Source organism: Pelodiscus sinensis, chromosome 23 (assembly GCF_052426305.1).
Source record: "Pelodiscus sinensis isolate ZL-2025 chromosome 23, ASM5242630v1, whole genome shotgun sequence".
NCBI classification, from domain to species: Eukaryota; Metazoa; Chordata; order Testudines; family Trionychidae; genus Pelodiscus; species Pelodiscus sinensis.
Genome location: NC_143074.1, coordinates 12,330,163 through 12,349,917, shown reverse-complemented (window position 1 = coordinate 12,349,917; position 19,755 = coordinate 12,330,163). Strand labels below are relative to the sequence as shown.

At 46.8% G+C, this 19,755-nt stretch overlaps 1 protein-coding gene across 5 annotated transcripts in view; it reads right to left on the bottom strand.

The window, feature by feature from the left end:
* Nucleotides 1–245: 245 nt before the first annotated feature.
* The window catches only part of NUP188 (nucleoporin 188), a 61,506-nt gene continuing 41,996 nt past the window's right edge, over nt 246–19,755 (bottom strand). For all 5 annotated transcript variants that reach the window (XM_075905731.2, XM_075905732.2, XM_089772933.1 and 2 more), the window contains 17 exons: nt 19,536–19,605; nt 18,435–18,502; nt 15,794–15,989; nt 14,484–14,561; nt 13,493–13,578; nt 12,590–12,735; nt 11,544–11,725; nt 9,993–10,193; nt 7,615–7,707; nt 7,283–7,441; nt 6,389–6,526; nt 5,716–5,790; nt 4,669–4,878; nt 3,034–3,165; nt 2,767–2,837; nt 2,235–2,364; nt 246–1,094 (listed from right to left, as the gene is read on the bottom strand). In XM_075905731.2, coding sequence (XP_075761846.2) covers nt 924–1,094; nt 2,235–2,364; nt 2,767–2,837; nt 3,034–3,165; nt 4,669–4,878; nt 5,716–5,790; nt 6,389–6,526; nt 7,283–7,441; nt 7,615–7,707; nt 9,993–10,193; nt 11,544–11,725; nt 12,590–12,735; nt 13,493–13,578; nt 14,484–14,561; nt 15,794–15,989; nt 18,435–18,502; nt 19,536–19,605 — 2,206 coding nt within the window. In that variant the 3' untranslated portion in view covers nt 246–923. The remainder of the gene's footprint in view (nt 1,095–2,234; nt 2,365–2,766; nt 2,838–3,033; nt 3,166–4,668; nt 4,879–5,715; nt 5,791–6,388; nt 6,527–7,282; nt 7,442–7,614; nt 7,708–9,992; nt 10,194–11,543; nt 11,726–12,589; nt 12,736–13,492; nt 13,579–14,483; nt 14,562–15,793; nt 15,990–18,434; nt 18,503–19,535; nt 19,606–19,755) is intronic.

Here is a 19,755-nt window from a genome sequence, read left to right as displayed (position 1 = left end):
AGCTGAGAAAGAGAAATGGCTGGGCAGCTGCTTTTCTGAGCAGCATGTGGGTGGGGCAAGGCAAGCAGGAAGCCTACCTGGGGCTCCCCCTCCCCCCCCCCCCCCGGTGGCTTGGCGGGCCAGATGCAGTCCCTGGGCCATATTTTGCCCAGCCCTGGCTAAATCAGCATGATTCTGTTGCATGGAAGATGCCCTCACTGTAGAAGCTGCTGCTGTGGCCTAAGACAAAGCCCCACAAGTCCAACTGCTGTTTATAAATGTTTTAATGTCAGTATAAATAGGGCACAGTTACAAAAAATGCAAGACTGGAGCAGTGGAATTCTGACTTAAAAACCTTTGGGGTGAGGCATTCTTCTAGTCTTCAGAAATGTACATCACATGCAAATCAACAGCAGGAGGGACACAGGTGCACACATACGCCATTTTACCTGGCTCTGCCAACCCAGCAGCAGTGACTGGCGCCCATTTGATACAAAAATAGCACTAGAAAGCTGGGCTCTAATTGCGGGCCGTTCACGAGCCTGTGCCTCACTAAGCTCTGACTGGCGGGGAGAAGAAGAGTGCACCTTGTACCAAGAGCAGAGTTAATGCCCAAAGGAAAATATTTAAAAACCTGCTTCCTCTCCCCCCAACTGCTGTGTACAAGCTATAAAAATAAAAGTTTTAACTGGTCAACACTTAAACCCGGCCAGATTGCTCTAGCAGGTGGAGCAGCAGGCAAGGGGCATGCATGGACTGAGCAGTTCTTTGAACAGGGCAATGTTCTTGGACCTTCTTGTGTCCTCTCTCCTCCTCAGGGGCAGGCTCCATCTCCGCAGCAGATGTTACAACTGTCACATGCTCAACTGAGCATGATGCCTTCTGCTGTGGAAATAAACAGTCCTGGTGCAATCCTGAAAGGGGAGGCCGCAATTGCTCACAACCTATCTCTGCACGTGTCTGACAAAGGCTTGGACCAGCTGGATCAAAGGCTCCTGCCCCTCTGGACCCATCTTGGAGGCCGACTTTCCCTGGGGGGAGGGCAGAACACCGCTGGCTGGAGAAGAGGGGCCGCCCCGGCGAAAGTAACGAGACAGGCTTGAGAGCAGTGTGCTCTGAAACGAGAGGTGCACAGTGAGTTAGTTTCCCCAGCACATGCTCTCCCTCCCTGTCCCAGGACAGGAATCCTGGAAACAGGATTCATTCACAGATGGGGCAGTCCTGAGGCAGCCTATTGTCATCTCCCAGGGCTGTGTTTTCACTGGATCAGTCACAGCCAAAGAGGCAAACCAAGATGGAAGTAGGCACTGTAGAAGCACATCATAAACTGTCCCAGCTGTGCTTTATGCAGCATGACTTAAGTCTCTTGATACTGGGGAAGCAGGTCAATATTACCCCTTAATGCCTGGGGAAACCAGCACATCTGAACCAGCCTGCCCTTGCTCAAAAAAGCTTTATTATATGGGAGCTCCAGGAATAGAGTTTGTTATTCAGTTCTGGGGTTTAGTCATATCTGTTCTGCAAATTCTACGCAGCTGTGTGTCTGCATCCTCCGAAGCATCACGGAGCCCTACACAGAAGGATCCTTAGTAAGGATGTTAAATTTCAACTCATTAACTAATAGAACAGTTGATGGGATTTCCATCGACTATTTGATTAGTTGATAAGGACTAGCGCACGTTCCACCTTTGAAATGTACATGCGCCCCAGCAGGGGCTCGTGTGCAGCAGGCAGTCCTGCTGATCCCAGGCTCCATGCAGGCGCTTCCACTTTGAAATATACAAGAGCCCCAGCAGGAAGCCCAAGTTGGAACGCTGCCACTGCACTCTTGCCCGCTCCCACCGAGCTGGAGCTAGGGGGAACCAGCTTTTAAGCCGGCTCCCGCTACCACCCTCTCCTCTTCCCCACCCTTGCTGCCTCTTTGTGATAGAGGCAGCAAGGGGGGGGAAGCTACTAGTTGACTAATGTGTCGACTATCTGATTAGTCGACTGTCTGATAAGCAAAAACTTGTCAATTAGTCGCTTACATCCCTAATACTTAGATGGCCGTGAGAGCCATGGTAGAAAGGGCTGAATACTTTCACTGCAAGTACCAAGTCTAATGGGATTCTGTGCACAGCTGTTTCCACTAGACTGGCCAGGCTATAGTTGAGAAGGGATGGCCTTTGGGCACCACACAGACAAGTCTGCATGAGGCAGGAGAAAGGAATGCTGAGCAAGGCTTCGAAGCCAGGAAACCAGCCCCCAATGCTTACCAGCTCAGAGCTGAGTTCCTGCTTCATCCGCTGCTTGTCTCGTGGATGCACCGCTGGGTCCCTCAGATACCGAACAGCCTGGGAGATGAGCAGGTAGAAACAGTTTTCCATTGTAAACATGAGTAGAGACCTGTGCAAGGAAACACCACGAATTAGCAGGAGCAGCACAGTGCCACTGCCCTCTAGCGCGGTCATTGTACTCCAGCACAGACACATCTGCTAACTGGTTCCAAGCTGGGGCAATGGAAAAGTCACCCTAAAGCACAGGTAAGATAGGCTGGAGTGCACTGGATAACAAGCAGCAGCCACCTCTTCTGTGCCCACTAACAGCTGAATCGGCACGGGACGATCTTGCACATCAGTCTCCCAAGAGCCCTGTCTGCTTTACAAGGGCAGGCTGCTGGGCTGCTTGATGTGGAAATGGAAGAAGATGGGAAGCTACACTTACACCTACAGCCACACTCTGGTCAGACAAGGAGCACTGAGTCCCTGCACCTCAGCCATGGAGAAGGAAAGAAACCTAGAGACTTACTTCAGAGTTTTAGTTTCCTCTTGTGTATTCAGCCCTGCCGCTTGAGCAAAGGGCTCCTTCTTCTTATCCAGCTGTAGGGGGAAGAGGAAAATTGTATTAGAGCTTGGAGATGCAAAAAGGGAGGGGAGCTACTTGAGTCTCTGAGTCAGCCCCCATTCCCACTTAAAACAACAGCTGAACAGAGCTCCGAACACAACCCAGCTGCTATGCTCTCTGCTCAGCCACTTTGGCTTTCACAAATAGAATTGCAAGAACGTGGACTCCTACCTCTCCCAGCATATTAAGGGCCACGTTGACAGTGGCCAGGAGGGTCCCAAAGGAGGGAGCAACATCTGAATCAAAGGCAGGTGTAGTGAAACTCAGGACAAAGAGAAGGTTGTACTCAGCCAGGTCCAGTGACTGGAGGGAAGAGGAGACAGGCGTGAATCCAAATGGCATGAACATGTTGTAACAACATAACCTTGCTCCTGTACAGCACTTTCCAGCTATAGATCTCAAAGCACTTTACAAAGCAGGGTCAATTACATCCTCTCTAATTCACAGCTGGAGAAAAGAGACCTTGTCTAACACATACGTCTAGCTAAGTTACACTACTCCAGCTAAGCGAATAATGCAGCTGGAGGCAACGTAACTTGACTTACTGCAGTATCTACAGGAGCATCTCCCATCATCTTGCCGTAATCTTCTCATGCGGGTGGAGTATTGGAGTTGACTGAAGAGTGCTCTGTGGTTGATTCAACGGGTCTTCACTAGACCCACTAAATTGATCCCACTGCTCAACTGCAGCAGCGCTGATCCCCAGCAAGTGTAGATATAGGCAGACGCATAAAGAGAGATGGACTTGCCCAAGCTCACCCAGCAAACCAGACGCAGAATCAGAATCCTGGGTCTCAGTTCTGTGCTCTCCCCATTAGGTCACACTATGTTAGTATGGATCCATATTCTGCCCAGAGAGTTAGAATGTAAGACTAGCTGGAGCATCAGTCTGCTCTGGTAAACTGAGTGGGAAGGGTGTTGGGGGGTGTCTCTCAAATGGTTGTGTTAAACAATCCCAGTGAAACCTATGAACACATCTGCACCTCCACTTCTCAGTCCTGATAGGAGTGTGCAGACAGGACTCTCTTTCAGACTGATCGGTGTCTGATTCCACAAAGCTCCTGCTTTGGGTTCCACCTCTGAAAGAACAGCTGGTAGATACAGAGGTGAGAGCAGGGGCCAGCACTTTGTTTGCATTAACGTGGGTACTAAGTCTGGGTGTGGCCACCACCCTTACTTCAGTTATCAGGGTTGAAAAAGGTACGGGAGCCCCATGAACCCTTCTACAATAAAAATTGCAACAAGACCCCAAGAAGAGGGACTGAAAACTGAGCCCTGCTGCCCCACAGCGGAGTTGGGGGAACAAAGCCAAAGCCCAAAGACTTCTGCCTCAGGCAGGGGGCTTGTAATCTGAGTCCCATAACCCAGGGCTGAAGCGTTTTCAATGAGGCTTTGGCCCAGGGTCCCAGCAAGTCTAATGCCAACCTTAGCAACCCAATGAAAACGGGGTCAGGACCCCCAGTGTGAAAACCACTGGCACTATACGTTTTTCTCCATGCCAAAAAGCCATCTGGCTGCTAAGCTCTTTAAAATCAAAAGAGTAAAGCAGTCAATAGAGGTGCAAGGGTCCTGTTGTACCACCTGCCATGGACCCAACACACAGCAGCAAAATGAACAGCAGCAAAATGATCACTCTGGTTGCCTAAGAGCAGGGGGTGCCCCTTGAAATTCCATTTGGGGAGTCTAGGTGCAGGTCGGGGCTCCGTGTGTTTCAGGGAAAGGGATTAGTCTCCCCTGAGAGACCCACAGTATCAGTTCAGCTGCCTCAACTCCCTCCCCTGCAGATCTCACTCTCCCTTCCTGTACCTGATCGAGGAGGATCTGGCAGACATCGGGGGTGAAGTGGCGTAGGGCAGCCAGAGACTTGCTGAGGATTTTCAAGAGGCCATACTGCACGGTACGCAGCGCCTTCTGCTCAGCTGCCTCCGACTCAGGGCTTGGGTGCTTGGAGGAGGGTTGGGGGGTGCGTTGCACTCGAGGTGTCACAGCTGATGGAAGGGAGTCACCGTTTTTTGTCTGTGGAGAAGGAAGTCAAATGGAGACCCACTCAACCAGAGGCAGGTCCCTTGCTTTGCCAAAAAACAAGGTACCAGTAACAGGAATGCCTAAAGCACGGTACTCACGCTTTGCCCACCCGAGGGCCACACTGGCAACCTTGTCTGATAAGGAGCAGCCTTATCTTTATTGCAAGGGGACAGTGTGCAGATGTATTCAGTGACCACACTCTGGAAAGGGCTTTTCTAATCCAAATGTTGACAGAAAGAACCTTAGCCCCAACACGAGGGGCGCCTGATGTGCATCCCGCCCCTCCAATCTATGTTGGGAGACAAGAGTTAGAGCCTTAGTTCACCACCACTTCAGAGCAAGCCGAAGAGGCGAAGTCCTTGCTGTCTCCCCATGCTTAGGAGGCAGGGATGCCCAATAATCACTGGGGCACAGCTTCCCCCCAGCACCACTGGTAGTTCAGGAGTAGCTAGTAGGAGTTCACGGCAAGGCTTCTGTTTCCACTTCAGATACAATCTGCTTAATTCAACTGGCCCATAAAAATTCTCCTGTTTCAGGCATCTGTCAGGGATGGTACTTAGTCCTGCCGTGAGGGCAGGGGACTGGACTCAATGACCGCTCAAGGTCCCTTCCAGTTCTATGAGAGAGGTATTTCTCTATGTATTTAAATGTGTAGGTTTTGGTTGCAGAGGGGTATAATTAACTAAACATTGACTCTTGAGCTGGTCATGGTCAGCCGCTGTCACTGGACAGAGTCATGGAATATTGATTGATCTTTCGTTTGGTTGTGGAGGAGGGACCCAGGGCCAGAACTCCTGCCTTCAGTTTCCCAGAGATCCATGTGCTCACCTGCAGGTAGTGCTGAAGCATTTTGCGGCTATGCAAGAGGGAGGTACAAGCCTGGCAGAGATAACACAAGTTCACCTGAAAAGAAGGGGGAGAAAAATTGATCCATCCATAACTGACACTCTCCTGTGCTGCAACCTAAACAGGCATCCAAATTCTCCATGCGAGTCCCCCTCACAAGACTAATTTATACTAATCGGATATCCCAATAATTAAAAATTCCAATCTGAACAGAGCCTCTATGAACAGAAGACTGGGTGAGACCAAAGGTCCATCTAGCCCAGTATCCTGTCTTCCCACAGTGGCCAATGCCAGATGCCCCAGAAGGAGCAAACTGAATGGGTAATCAAATGATCCATCCCCTGTTGCCCATTCCCACCCTAGAGAACAGGTTTTAACAAAGTTTTCCTAAGTCTCTTGATCATGAGGTTCCAACCGGCATGCAGTATGACAGTGAATCCTCCAAAAATTGTCACCTTCAAGTCCCAATCAATTTCTTCCCCTCAACTAACTGTACTTCGCTATGTGACTGTAGGGTCCAGAAACTCTTCATGATAAACTCTTCTTTTAATGGCTTTACACTATCCCCACTGAAAGGGCTATCTACAAGCTCTCTGTAGCTGTGCTGGGCAGCGTGTGGGAAAATGTACTCTGCAGGGAATGCTTTGGGTCCTACCTGTATGTCCTTTAAGAGCTGTGGAAGATGGAAGTGCCACTCTTTCATAAAGTTGGAGAGCTGAAGAATGAAGCCAACAGTATGGTCAGCTTCTTCCAGACAGGCCAGGCTCTGCACTGTCCGCACGGCATTCAAGCACTGCAAAGAGAGAAATTATCCCAATCATGATGGACGGAGCCCCAAAATTCTTCTCTCCTACCTAAATGGAAAAGCTGAATACACAGAAATTTGCCATTGTGCCCTGGAAGTACGGTCTTGTAAGGAGAAAGCAGCAGAATAACCAGCTCCAATAGAAGCAGGACACAACACAGACATTCTGAACTCACTGAGGTTGACAAAGTTAGCTAGTTCTGGTCCTTGGGCATGCCTGCCCCAGAACAAGAGAGCTATTTAGCTAAGTTTGCTAACACAGAGGCAATTCAGCACCTACCTAGAAACTGGGCATGTCAGCAAATTTGCCCCGACAAAGTTCTACTCTTATAGGAATGTAAGTATTAGATATTCAATTTGCCCACCTAATTGGACACTGAACCTTGACTACAGCATTTTCATTAACTTATGGAGTCAGAGTGATGTCACCCCAAGAACACTTTTCAGTTTCTCCTTTTCCAATCAGATGGTTACAGACTTTGGGTTACTGTGTCGAGCGAGTGCAAGAAACAGCTGCAGCAAAATGAGGACTCCCAGGAGTACGAATCTAATAGGTAACAAGATATTTATCCATCATCTGCCTGATTCTTTGGTAATGTGTCCCTTTCTCTGATGCATCACCTATTTTTTTGAAGACTGTAAGCTATTTCAGGCAGGGACTGTGTCTTCTGTGTCTAGCACATTCTGGCTGCTGCTGTTACATAAATGATTACGGAGCCATTACAGGGGAAGGGGTGAACGTACCTGAAGAATCCTCTCCTGATGGACACCCACAAAGTCCAATGCTTCTGTGAGGAAGTTGTACCGGAGTGTCTTAAGAAGGCGCTCCATCAACGATATGGACAGACGATAGACGCCAGGCCAGGATGGGGCATCCAGAGACTTACGAGATGAAGCAGGTGTCTGAACAGACCAGCCACAAAAACAACATACATGGGTTATTTGTTTTTCTGCTCCCCCAAATACACCCACACTCCTCACAATGGCATCAGAGTTCTCCCGGGCCACATGCAACAGAGCAGGCCACAACCTTCCCAATGAGTTTTATATCCATGTCAAGAGGAAGCAGCACTCACCTGAATCGTTCCATTAGTGCTCAGCTGGTATACGCTCAAGAGGGACAAGCAGATGCTCTGTGTGACACCAGCACCAGCCACAGCTGCTGCACCCTGCACGACACAGAACAGTCACTGTTGCAGATATCACCGCCTTCTCTGAGCCAGGAGAGGGACCCCTAGCACTTCTATTTTCCACACACCCACCATTCTCCTTCAGAGCTTTCATCCAGACACTTCTTCCCTGTAGCCCAGACACCTGAATTCCATCACCCCAGACAATGCTACTTTTCTTTCATTCAAATACTAGAAGCCTTAACTGGGGCCAGGGCCTGGGCTCTTGGTCTTCTGGTTTCTAACCAGGGGGGGTGTCAACAGTGTGACACTGTTGCAAAAAAAGCAAACATGATTCTGGGATGCATTAACAGAAGTGTTGTGAGCAAGACACGAGAAGTCATTTTTCCGCTCTGTGCTGAGTAGGCACAGTTAGAGTATTATGTCCAGTTCTGGGCACCACATTTCAAGAAAGATGTGGAGAAATTGGAGAAGGTCCAGAGAAGAGCAACAAAAATGATTAAAAATCTAGAAAACATGAGCTATGAGGCAAGGCTGAAGGAATTGGGCTTGTTTAGTCTGGAAAAGAGAAGACAAGGGGACATGATAGTAGTTTTCTGGTATCTAAAAGGGTGTCACAGGAAGAAGGAGGGAAAATTGTTCTCCTTAGCCTCTGATGACAGGACAAGAAGCAATGGGCTTAAACTGCAGCAAGGGGGTTTAGGTTGGACATTAGGAAAAACTTCCTGCCAGGGTGGTTGAAAACTGGAATAAATTGCCTAGAGAGGTTCTGTAATCTCCATCACTGGAGATATTTAAGAGCAGGTTAGACAGACACCTGTCAGGGATGATATAGACCAGGGTTTCTCAACCTTTTTTTTTTAATAAAGTACCCCTTTTAAAAAAAGAAATTATAAGTGCCCCCAATATCTACAGTTTTCAGACACACAACATTTTTTCTACAATTGCAACACATTTGTTTAAACAACTTAATCATAGCTGAGTGGGCGATGAAATTTTTGGGTGTAAAAAGTACAAAAATAATAAAAGCACTGTAAAACTTGAACCAAAAATTCAGTTTTCTCTACATTTCAGTTGTGGTGACGTATCCCCAAGACTTCTCTCGAATACCCTAATGCTGCTCATACCACTGGTTGAGAAACACTGATATATACCATGCTTGGTCCTGCCACGGGGGCAGGGGACTGGACTTGATGACCTCTCAAGGCCCCTTCCAGTTCTAGTGTTCTATGGTTCTACCCACTGGTGCTCCCTGGGCTGGGCCGGGCCTAGGGGCTCCCCAAGACTAGCCCTGAACTGCATGGTGGCTGGCAGCTGTTCCCCAGGGCCAGCCCAGGGTCACGGGGACTGTGCTGCTGGCCAGGGACTGCTCACTGGGGTGCTTGCTGCCCTCCTGTGGTCATGAGTGAGTATAACCATTCCCCAAGCTTACGGCCCTCCCTGTGGTCATGCATGAGTATAATTGTCCTTGTTATCACACCCTCCCTTTCCGTTTGATATGAAACAATCCCATTCCATGAACATTCTACTATCCTAAAACAACCAAACCCTTGTGGTTGCTTTAAGTTATTATAAGAGGAAATTGCATATCAAATGTGGTGGTCCCTAGCTCTTACCATTTAGGAGGAGTTAATGAACAAACGGCCACACAGACAGATGCACATTTCTAAAATATATAGTAAGAAAAAACAACCCACCCACCCCCTTTATGGCTATTGGGTGAACACATCTCCTCAACTCCTGGCACCATGTGTGTACCCTCTGTCTTTGACTGTAAGCTCCTGTAAGAAAATAATCTTATCTACTCCTCCTCCAGGACAGTGCTAACGTCTCAATAAACAAGAATTGCTTTACATTATGGCTACCAGGAGAGCAGATTCCTGCAGATCAGCGCTGCCTTAGCAGTACTGGCTATATTGGGATGAAAGGGGGATGTTTGCAGGGAAACACTTGCTCTGAATTACAGGTTTACACTAGGCCAGGATCAATTCTGTTCTTCCAGCACAGACATTGCATTATCCAGAAGAGCAAGGAAAGGAAATACAATACTAAGCAGCTCTTTATACAAGACCTATAACACACACTCTCTCTCTCTCTCCCTCTCTCTCACACTCACACTCTCTCTCACACTCACACACACACACACACACACACACACACCTTTCCCCCCCCCCCTTTGGCAGAGCTTTAAGAGAGCCCTTTAGGCATAGGGCACTGCTCAGCTGTACAGTCTGATGCTGCCAGCACACAGTGCAGTGAGATGAACTGCATTTTAAATATAGATCCAATAATCCAGCAAGTTCTCATTTTTTTCTGTCTCTCACCTGTTGCGTCCTGGCTAAGGTCAGCAGTAGATGCAATGAGGCCTCTGTGAAGTGAAGATTTTGTTTAACTCTCAAGCTAATCTCTAGGGCAGTAAAGATAGCAGTCAGCAAAGGGACCTTCCTGGTAACTTGCAGCCAGTAATCTCCATCTTCATCTACTTCACAGAGTTCCTTTGCCAGATGCAGCCCCAAAACACACACCTGCAGCAACAGGGGGGGAGGGGGAGGGGGAGGGAAGGAGGGAGAGAGGAAGAATGGGACATGACGGATCCCAGAGTAGGGGATAAATAGGAAAGGCAGAAATTAAAAGATTGTCCTTAAACAAATGGGATCTAAGTGTTTTCACATACACAAGTTATGGCATTAACAACCCTTGTCTGGGCACTGTATACACCTGCGGGACTGCACAAAAGCAAGGCTCCTTAAAGCTGATCTGGGAGGGAAGTGGTAACAATCAATTTCCAAGAGTGAAGTGATTATTTGGAGTAAACCACCACTCACAACTACAATAATCTTTGGCGACCAGGACCAAGCCACAATCTCTTTAGGTAATGGGTCACAAAGCAGCGAGGAGTGAAACATGCACAGAGGCTACTGGAGACTTTCACGTATTTGAGATCACAGTTTCAAAGGCTCACCCTTCCCCTCTGAGGTGACGTGACAGTATCCTCACTGCTTGTGTGAGCCCGACCATACTGTACTTAGACAGTCTTTCATCTGACCACTTCAAAGCAAATATTAAGTATTAATGGTCTCAGTGCCCTGTGAGGTAGTAGTAAACAGAATTCTAATTTTACAGAGTTTAAATAACTCAGCCAAAGTTACAGAGCTTGTCAACAGCAGAGATGGTAGCCAGGCATCCGGACCCCACATGCCCAGCTCCAACAAAGAGACCACAACCCTCTTTGGTATCTCACTTCCTATCATCTATAGGGCAATTCAGACCTATCTGCTCATTCAACGTGCAGGATGGACAGATGGCCACAGACTTCCCAGTGTGCCTCAGGCACTGGATTTGTCCTCCCAGTAGGAACATATATTGCCACAAGGTGCTGGAGGCAAGGCCTTTAGACTTGCATTATAGAGAAACAAGACAGCCATGTACATTGTCATCAGACACATGGAAGGAAATATTTTTAAACACCCTTGTTAGCTACCAGAGAAATCAGAGTGTTAACTAAATGCTTTGGAAGAGACACCTGCTCAGAGCAGGCTCAGTGTGTTTTCAGGAACTACATATGAAAGTTCAAAGAGGTTTGCACCCAAAGAGCAGACTAGTAAAAAGCATCTTCCCAGAATTTATAGTATAGCAAGAGAAGCAATTCTCAATAACCTATCCTCTATCTCTGGACATAATCACAGGGGCTCTGCCACCAGCAAGCAACTAAGCCTGTAAAGCCTATGTGGCAAAATAAAGCATCAGGACAGTCCATTTTCTATCTAGTGATAGATATGATGCAAATGAGACATTTTATGGTGCAACAGATACAGCAAGCAACTTTGTTTATCAATAGAGAACATGGCTGCAGAGCAGGTGAATGATTCCTTTACCCCATCTCGCTGGTCCTTGTGTTTACCCCGACAGGCATCATCTGTCTCCATGCTGTCCTTGTCATCTGCAGAGTCTCCTGACGTGAGATTGTGTCGTGTCTGATCAAAGAGTACAATGACTTCATCTTGGAGGGTCTCGCACACACTCATTACCAGCTGGGAGTACTGAGGGATCTCGCTCACTACAACACACACACAGAGCACACAATAGATTAACTCACCACCTCGCACTTCTGTTCCCAATTTAATTACTGCACTGGTAGTAGTTAACTTTAACTCCTGGGTCCCCACCTCTCGGAGGCAGGACTTATCACTTTGCATTTCTTTTTTCTAGAAATATCTATTTATAACCTACACAAGACTGTGACGAACTCCAAAGGGACCCAGCAAAGCCAGGTGAATGAGCCAAGAGCTTAGGAGGACTCAAAAAGGGATCACACATTCATCTAATGACATGTACAATCATAATAAGCAGGTCCGTGAGAGGATATTAGACTTGAAGGACCTAGTAAGGCAATTCCTACATCCCTCTCATTCAGCAAACGACCCCTCCCATGTTTGAGGCACCTTAAAATATTCAATTCCCATCATAAACATACTCTAACTTTGTCAACTGCACCATCCTTCCTCATCATTATAGTTAGCAATAACCCATCAGCAGGCACAAGTGTCCATACTACTAAAATTAAGGTCTCTCATGGTCAACTTGCATTCTTCCTCATGGGCCTTGCAGCACTCAGATCAGAGGGCCATATTAAAGGGTTAGAGGTAAATCTGTAAGCTCTTTGAAGCAGGGAGGGCCTTTGACTCTGCTATACAGCGCCAAGCAAACCAGGAGTTGGATGCTGACTGGTGCCTCTAGGAGCTACCCACACTATACACAACAGACAAGAGAAAGTTAACAGAAAAATCCCACTGGCTGCCAACTGCAGTCACTGTCCTGCACTGGCAGCCATCAACATGTACATTCCTGATTCTAAAATGTCTGAATGGGAAAACAAGTGTTTCCAGCTCTGATCTTCATAACCTCTGCCAGATCCTCTCACCTTTCATCTCCTTCATCTGCAGGACAGTGATGAGAGCAGAGAACACCTTGGCCTTGGTCTTCTCCATCATCTGCTGATCAGCCTGCAGCACTCCCTCCAGAATCTGCGTCAAGGAGTTTATGATTTTATCCACAGAACCCAACTCGCTGACAACAAAAAAGGGAGAGCTCTTCAGATTAGACAAGATTCCCCACTTAACGTCTTGGCTGGGACTGATCTCTGTGAACCATATCTAAGGCATGTGTGTGTAGGTACACAGATAGTTTCCTTAATTGAGGTCATCAGTAGGATCCCCTCAGGGACATTTCAGGAATGTCTGGTAGAAATATATTGAGACTGAAAGTTCACTATAATTTAAGTTTCCTTGTCTCGTTTCTCCCAAAATCATAAAACTCCCAAAAGTTAAACTCCCAAAAGCATAAAATCACAACAAAGTTCAGCAGCAGCATCCATCATCAATGCTGCCTTCAATGTAAATCCCATGATCCCACAGTCCCCAAAGCTATGGCCTGGCAAGATAAGAAGTACAAGGGGTCCTCGCTTAAGTCCAAGATACGTTCCAAAAAACTTGGACTTATAGCAACTGTGGAATTAAAATGTGGATTTTTTTTTCCGCAGCTGACTTCCATTTAAGCAAATTGGGGGAGTGTTTTGCACGACTTACAGTGGGGAATGAGAGGACTTATAATGCATCTGTTCCTACAACATCAACGACTTTAGTGTGGAACGGATGCATACCGGGGCGACTTATAGCGGGGACCTCTTGTATGTACTGTGATATGATAAGGTATTGCTTTATTTCCCATCAGCATGACAAATCACTCTACACAGCAACTCAAACAACTTCTTACATTCATCAGTGACTATGAACTCACTTATGAAGTATCCAAATAGAGCACCTACCTCTTCCACTGTCTAAGCAGGATCAGCAGAAGGGTGCACAACATGGACCCCAGCTGCAGGCACAATACTGACATGGGGACCAGCAACTAAGGAGAGAGGTCCCAACAGTTACAGTTGCAACATTCACAGATGAGAAAGATGGAGGCTCAACACAGATATTCACAGCACTAAGAGTTTGCTTCCCCACCCTTGCCCAACTGCTATATTCCAGGCTGATGTGTAGATAGAGCAGGTACTCATCAGAATATGTGTAGAAACAACCATGTTGTAGCTAACAAGGTTTATAAAAAGATGATGTGTTTTAATATGTCCTTCCACAGAACCATCCCCACGACTGCTAAGAAGGCTGTGTGGAGTTCTGGATATTAACAGCACATTTTCAGTGCTAGCCCATTCAGTCAACAAAACTGAACTCAGCAACGAGGCCCCTGTCTTCTAAGGATCCTGTTTATAAATTCTGCATCTCAACTTGCAACCACTGTGGAATGGAAGCTGTGGCTCACTTGTTTTTTACTGGTGTAAAGCCATGCTCCACAGTTCCCTCGTGCTATCTCAAAAAGGAAGAGAGGAAATTCTCGCCAGGTGAAACATACACCAAAAAGAAACATCTACTATAATCACCTTCAGTAAGTACAGAAACTGGAGATTTGACAGGTAACTGACCTTGCCTTCAATAGCAACACTGCAGATAGCTGGAAGAGTCATTGGCTGGTGCCTGTGTACCATGCCTGCCTCTCTCCAGCTAACAGTGCTGCAGGATCACTAAATAGCAGTGACTGCAGGGTAACCTGCTGACCAAGAAAATAAAATATAATTTGGAGAATAAATATTTTATGAAGAGCAAAGTAATTCTGAGAGGGGCCTTCTTGTCTCAGTCTAATCTCACAGAATCAAGGAAAATCTGAACTACAAAAAGATACTAGAGCTCCACAGAGTTGAACAATTATGCACCCAGTCTTGAAGAGCTACAATCCGAAATGCAAACACTTACTAAAGCTTTGGTCCCACTTAGCACCTCCAGAAACAGTTGCTGCCGGACTGCAGAGTCAGTCAGATGCATAATATCTGCCTAGAGACACATCAGCGACAAGAGAGAGAGAGAGCTCAGACTAATTATACACCACAGTGAAAGTTACAGTAACAAAATACACTCTTATTTTTCCAGTCCAACATCAACCCTCATTTTGTATTTTTTATTAATTTACAAGGTGGCATGGGCTTTTACATCTGCTGGATGATACATTTAGAGAGAAAAAACTAAGAATTACTAGCTGTTAGAAAAGCAAGGGGCAAAAAGTCAACAAGTGACTTTCTGCCCCTTGCAAAAAAAAGTCAACTGAGGATGGAGTATGCAGTAGGCATTGTGAGGAAACTTTACTCAGTACAGGTTGGACCTCTCTAGTCAGGCACCCTCGAGACCTGAGTGGTCCCAGATGAAGGAATTTGCCAAACCAGGGAAGGTCACCTGCCACCAATCTCCTCAGCCTGCCACCCCTCCCCTCCTTCAGCCCCACTGCTGGCTAGACTACACAGCTGCCCCAGCCCCACTGCCATAACTGCTGCTCCAGTTAGCGTGGCAGCTGACATGGCGGCCAGCAGCCCTGGCCTCATTGCTGGGACACCAGCCCCACTGCTGGCCAGTATGCAGTCCCAATCGGGCTACTGACCTGCTGCAACCCCAGTTGGGTTGCTGCAGCCCCGGCTCTGCAGCCACAGCCCCAGACAGGCTTCCCCTGCTGGGTTCCCGCAGCCCAGCCATACTGCCAACCAGGCCGCTGCAGCTCGGTCCCCACTGCCAGGACAGCATGCAGCCCCGATCCGACCGCAGCACAACCCCACTGCCGGGCTGTCCTGGTCCTGTCTAGACTGCTGGGCTGCCTTTGCCCCACTACCACAGCCCCCCTACTGCCACCGGGTTGCTGATGCCCAGCCCTGCTGCTGGCCTTCCTGCCCTGGGGCGCTCTTGTTCAGCAACATCTGTGGTCCTGAACAACTGTACCACTATAATTATCTAAAGGGTCTCTCTGGATGTAGGGCATGTTATTGGCTTTCTTTACACTTATTACAGAAGTGATGTAACATCCCCCCCCCCCCCCCCCGAGACAGACAGTATGCTCGTTTTGATCACTTGGCAAAACAAAACTCACCAAGGCAATTCTGCTTAGGGTATTGGTGTCTGTGAGTGCAATTACAGGATAATGGAAACAAAAGCCAACAGCCTGATCCCTCCCTGCACTGCATGTGGCCTGAACAACTGGCCATGTTTCTATTCAAAACATTATTAGACAAGGTGGCTCTTACGTGACTGGTGGAGATAATCAGCAGCATCCGCCAAGCCGAGATCAGCATCTGATATTCTGCCAGGGAGCTGCAACTGCTACCCTCTGTCTCTGCCATATGCAACGCCAATGACTTCACATATCCTGACCAGTAAGCAAAGCGCTTTTCTGTGGAGAACTTCTTCAGGGTGTCTTTCAGGGACTGATCCAGTGAGCCCCTGAAAAAGCCACAAAGATATCAGATACATTTTCATTTATTCTTTGATCAGGGAACATGCTCCTTCTATGATTCAGAGAACTCGGAAGAGGATTCCCACGTACTGCATCAAGTAGTATGGAAGAAGGGAAACCCCTAGAGAGAACTAACTCATCTTTTTAAACATGTGAGTTTTCAGAACAGTAGGTACATTCAGAAGAGTGTGTGTGTGTGTGAGGGTCACATTCTTACTCAGCAAATCAGCTCCGTGTGTATATTCTACTGACTTTAGAGATAGAAGTAAGTTACTGCTTCCTATTAGTGGGAGAAGGAGCTGGAATCCATTGTGGACCATGCCTCAGACTTAATTTTAAAGCTTATTGAGAATGTTATTGCTGGTGGGACCATGAGAGAGAATGCACATCCAAACATTGGGATGTTTTACAAGTCTGGGAACTGGAAAATCATCCATTCATTTGTAAGCTGAGAAAGTTTGATTTAGAAGTCAGAGACACAAACTCAACTCCCTTCAGGAGCTTCAGGGGATAGCCGAGTTAGTCTGTTACAGAAAAAAAAACAGCAAGCAAATGGTCTGGTAGCACTTTATAGACCAACAAAACATGTAGATGGGATCATGAGCTTTCGTGGGCACAACCCACTTCTTCAGATGACCAGAGTTATGATTAGAGTTTCCTTATCCTCTAATCATAACTCCGGTCATCTGAAGAAGTGGGCCCACAACAGCTCATGATACCATCTACATGTTTTGTTGGTCTATAAAGTGCTACCAGACCATTTGCTTGCTGTTTTTTTTCAACTCCCTTCAGTGATACTTTATAGAGCTGATGCAGCACACTTCAAACAACATCCAAGTTAATCAAAGAAAATCATATATATAGTAGCCCAATGTCTGTGACTCTGTAACGCTGAAATGCTGGCTGTTCCCTCTGGGCGGCGCTGCTGCCTCCTGCCATGGCACTCGGCTGACTTCTGCGCCGCTCAGCCAGGCCATCCCGGGGGAGAAAGTGGCATAAGCGGCCGTTTGGGCGCCATGGTCCCCATGCAGCACCACCAGGCTGTGAGTAGATTTCAGCCATGCACCCTGTTCATTGGCGGCACGCGCACGTGCATGCGCAGTACGGGGCTGGCGAGCAGTTTTCGCCGCCGTTTGTCAAGCCCTGCCCATGAGTATATTAATTGGTGACTTTTCCATCTAGTCATTATGCCTGTAACAGGAGCAATGTGGTGATAATAAAAGTTCTTTTTTTTTTTTTTAACCTGGTATTGGTTAATTTGTGTGTCCTGGCTTTACTTTAGGGCTGAGATTTCCCAAGTGACCTCTTCCCTGGTTTTCTTACCATTACTTGGGTGCTGGCAGTGGACTTTTATCCCCAAAATCTAGGTTTTTAAGATTCTAGGGGGAAGTTTTATACCAAAGCCTGGAAAGATAAGGTTTTGGGGTACTTTTGCGGTCCCTGACTTCTGTATTCATCGTGCCAGAGTGGGGATTTAGCCTTGACAAGCAGTAAACATTAGTTTTACCGGTTAACCTGCTTCAACTGTTAACTCTATCCGGCTTTAGTGGCCTGTGCTGCCTGGCTGGCCAGCCCACTGACTCTAGCCACTGTGTGCCAACCAGAGCAACAATGCATAGCCAGAGCAGGCCCAGCCTCTCCACCTGGATGGAGCAGTGCAGCCTGCGGGAGGGGCCCCAGCTGTGCTGACTGGTTAGATTAGCCTCAGCCACTTAATCAGTTAACTATTTAAACAATGTATTTTAATCATTCAAACAGTTAATTTTCTAACTGGAATTTACATCCATAAGCTAAAGTAATAAATTGATGTCTCACCATAATTAGAGATGTTAAAAATGGTGAAACTTTTTTTTTCTAAATCACATGATTACTCCACTCTATTAAAGAACCCTAATGAAGCAAAGTAAAATTTTCTGGCATAAATGTCAGGACACAAACTTACTACTATGCACTGCTACAAAATTAAAGAAAAGCGAGATTGTCCTAATTAGAGTCCTAGCATCCAGTGTGTGAGGAGAACATTTCACTGTATTACGTGTGGTTACTTTAGTCACATCATGAGCTCAAAATATTTAAAGTCTCATTACTCCAGAACAGATATTCCTCCCTTGACATCCATACCCAGAAATTCACATTTACAGGCTACAGAAACTCTTCTCATGGCATCTATTTCTCTAACAGATGGCTGCACGAAATTCAAATCAAACCAGGCAAGCTTATGCTCCTCTCTTCTGAGCTCCAGCAGCCACAGTTAAACTACTGACTGTTCCCGGAGCATTTCTATAGAATTCTTAGCACCAACTTGCCTCTCCCTCAAACATGGATGATCTCTTAATATTTAATCCGCACACCACACAGGATTTTGCCCTCACTTTCAGGTGTCCCTAGGATCACTGAAAACTCTAGAGCAGGACAGATTGTCAATGACTCACTTGACCACGTAGTAGATCTCCAGGCAGATGATTTTCATGATTAAGGCACAAGTGTCCAAGACACTGAGCTACAAAGAAGGAATAAAAAGCAAAGCATGAGTAGGTTATCCATTGCTACAGGTGGAATCTGGTAACACTGTGTCCCCAAGCTCTGTCCTACATAGAGAATTGAGGACTGCAGTCTAAAAAGTCCAGGAGCGCCACACTGTCAATCAAGCACCCTTCTGCAGTTCAAGTGGCCCCCGTTTTTGTGTTATCCTTGGATTCCTGAACATTATGCCCACACGGCCTTTGCAGTAGCACATAGGCAATCCTCTGGGCCTCTCTGGGGCACAGGCAGGCAGGAATGGCAGCAAGACTTGAACCTGCTCATCATCTAGAGGCACAATGAATGATACTGCATTTTCCTGAAAGAAATGTCCCACCTATAACAGTGCCACAGCCATCTTCTCTAGGTAGGAGGGAGTAAGGACTGAATGGTCTTATGGAAGAGCAGCTGCCTCAGTATACAGTGTTCATCTCCTCTGCCAAGAAGGGAAGAACACAATGTTCAAATCTGTATGGGTATGTCTACACTACCACCCTAGTTCGAACTAGGGTGGTAGTGTAGACATACCCTATGGCAGCTGAATAGAGGAGGATTAAGATTCCAACAGAGAAGACAGAAGTTTCCAAAACAGAAGGATGATAAAATGCTGCGAGTCAGTTTGAGGTAGGCCCAGTAAAGAGGAGAGAGAGTTCAGATGTCTGGGAACTGAAGCAAAATGTTCTGTACACACGTGCGCACACACACAGACACACACACAACACTGCACTGCACATCTAGAGTACTGCTTCTTTACAAATGTTAAGGAGATAAGCTTGATCATCCCAGTTAATGTTATCTCTGTTTTACAGATGGTGACATAGAAGCAGTGAGAGTTCAGGAGACTAGACCAAAGTTATGCAGCCAATCTGTGCAAGCACTAGAAACAAAATCCACTCTCAGAACAACCATTTTACCTCTTTGATGGCAGTTAGCAAAAAGGAAGAAAGTTACTTGCACCATTCATTCATCCTCAGAAAAAATACAGCTGTTTTCAGTCCTTATAAGCAACTCACCTCTGATGTTTCTGAGGGGGGAGCCAAGGTCCCAAAGAGAGGGTTGGTTAAGTTTTCCCAAAACTTTGGCCTAAAAATACACACACACACACAAATAATGCAAGTTACCATATTTCTCCTCTTGCTCTGAACCTTTCCAGGACTACTGTACCCCTCTTCAGGAGTCTGATTTGTCTTGCATAACCTCCCAAATTACACATCAATTAAAAACTACTTGCTT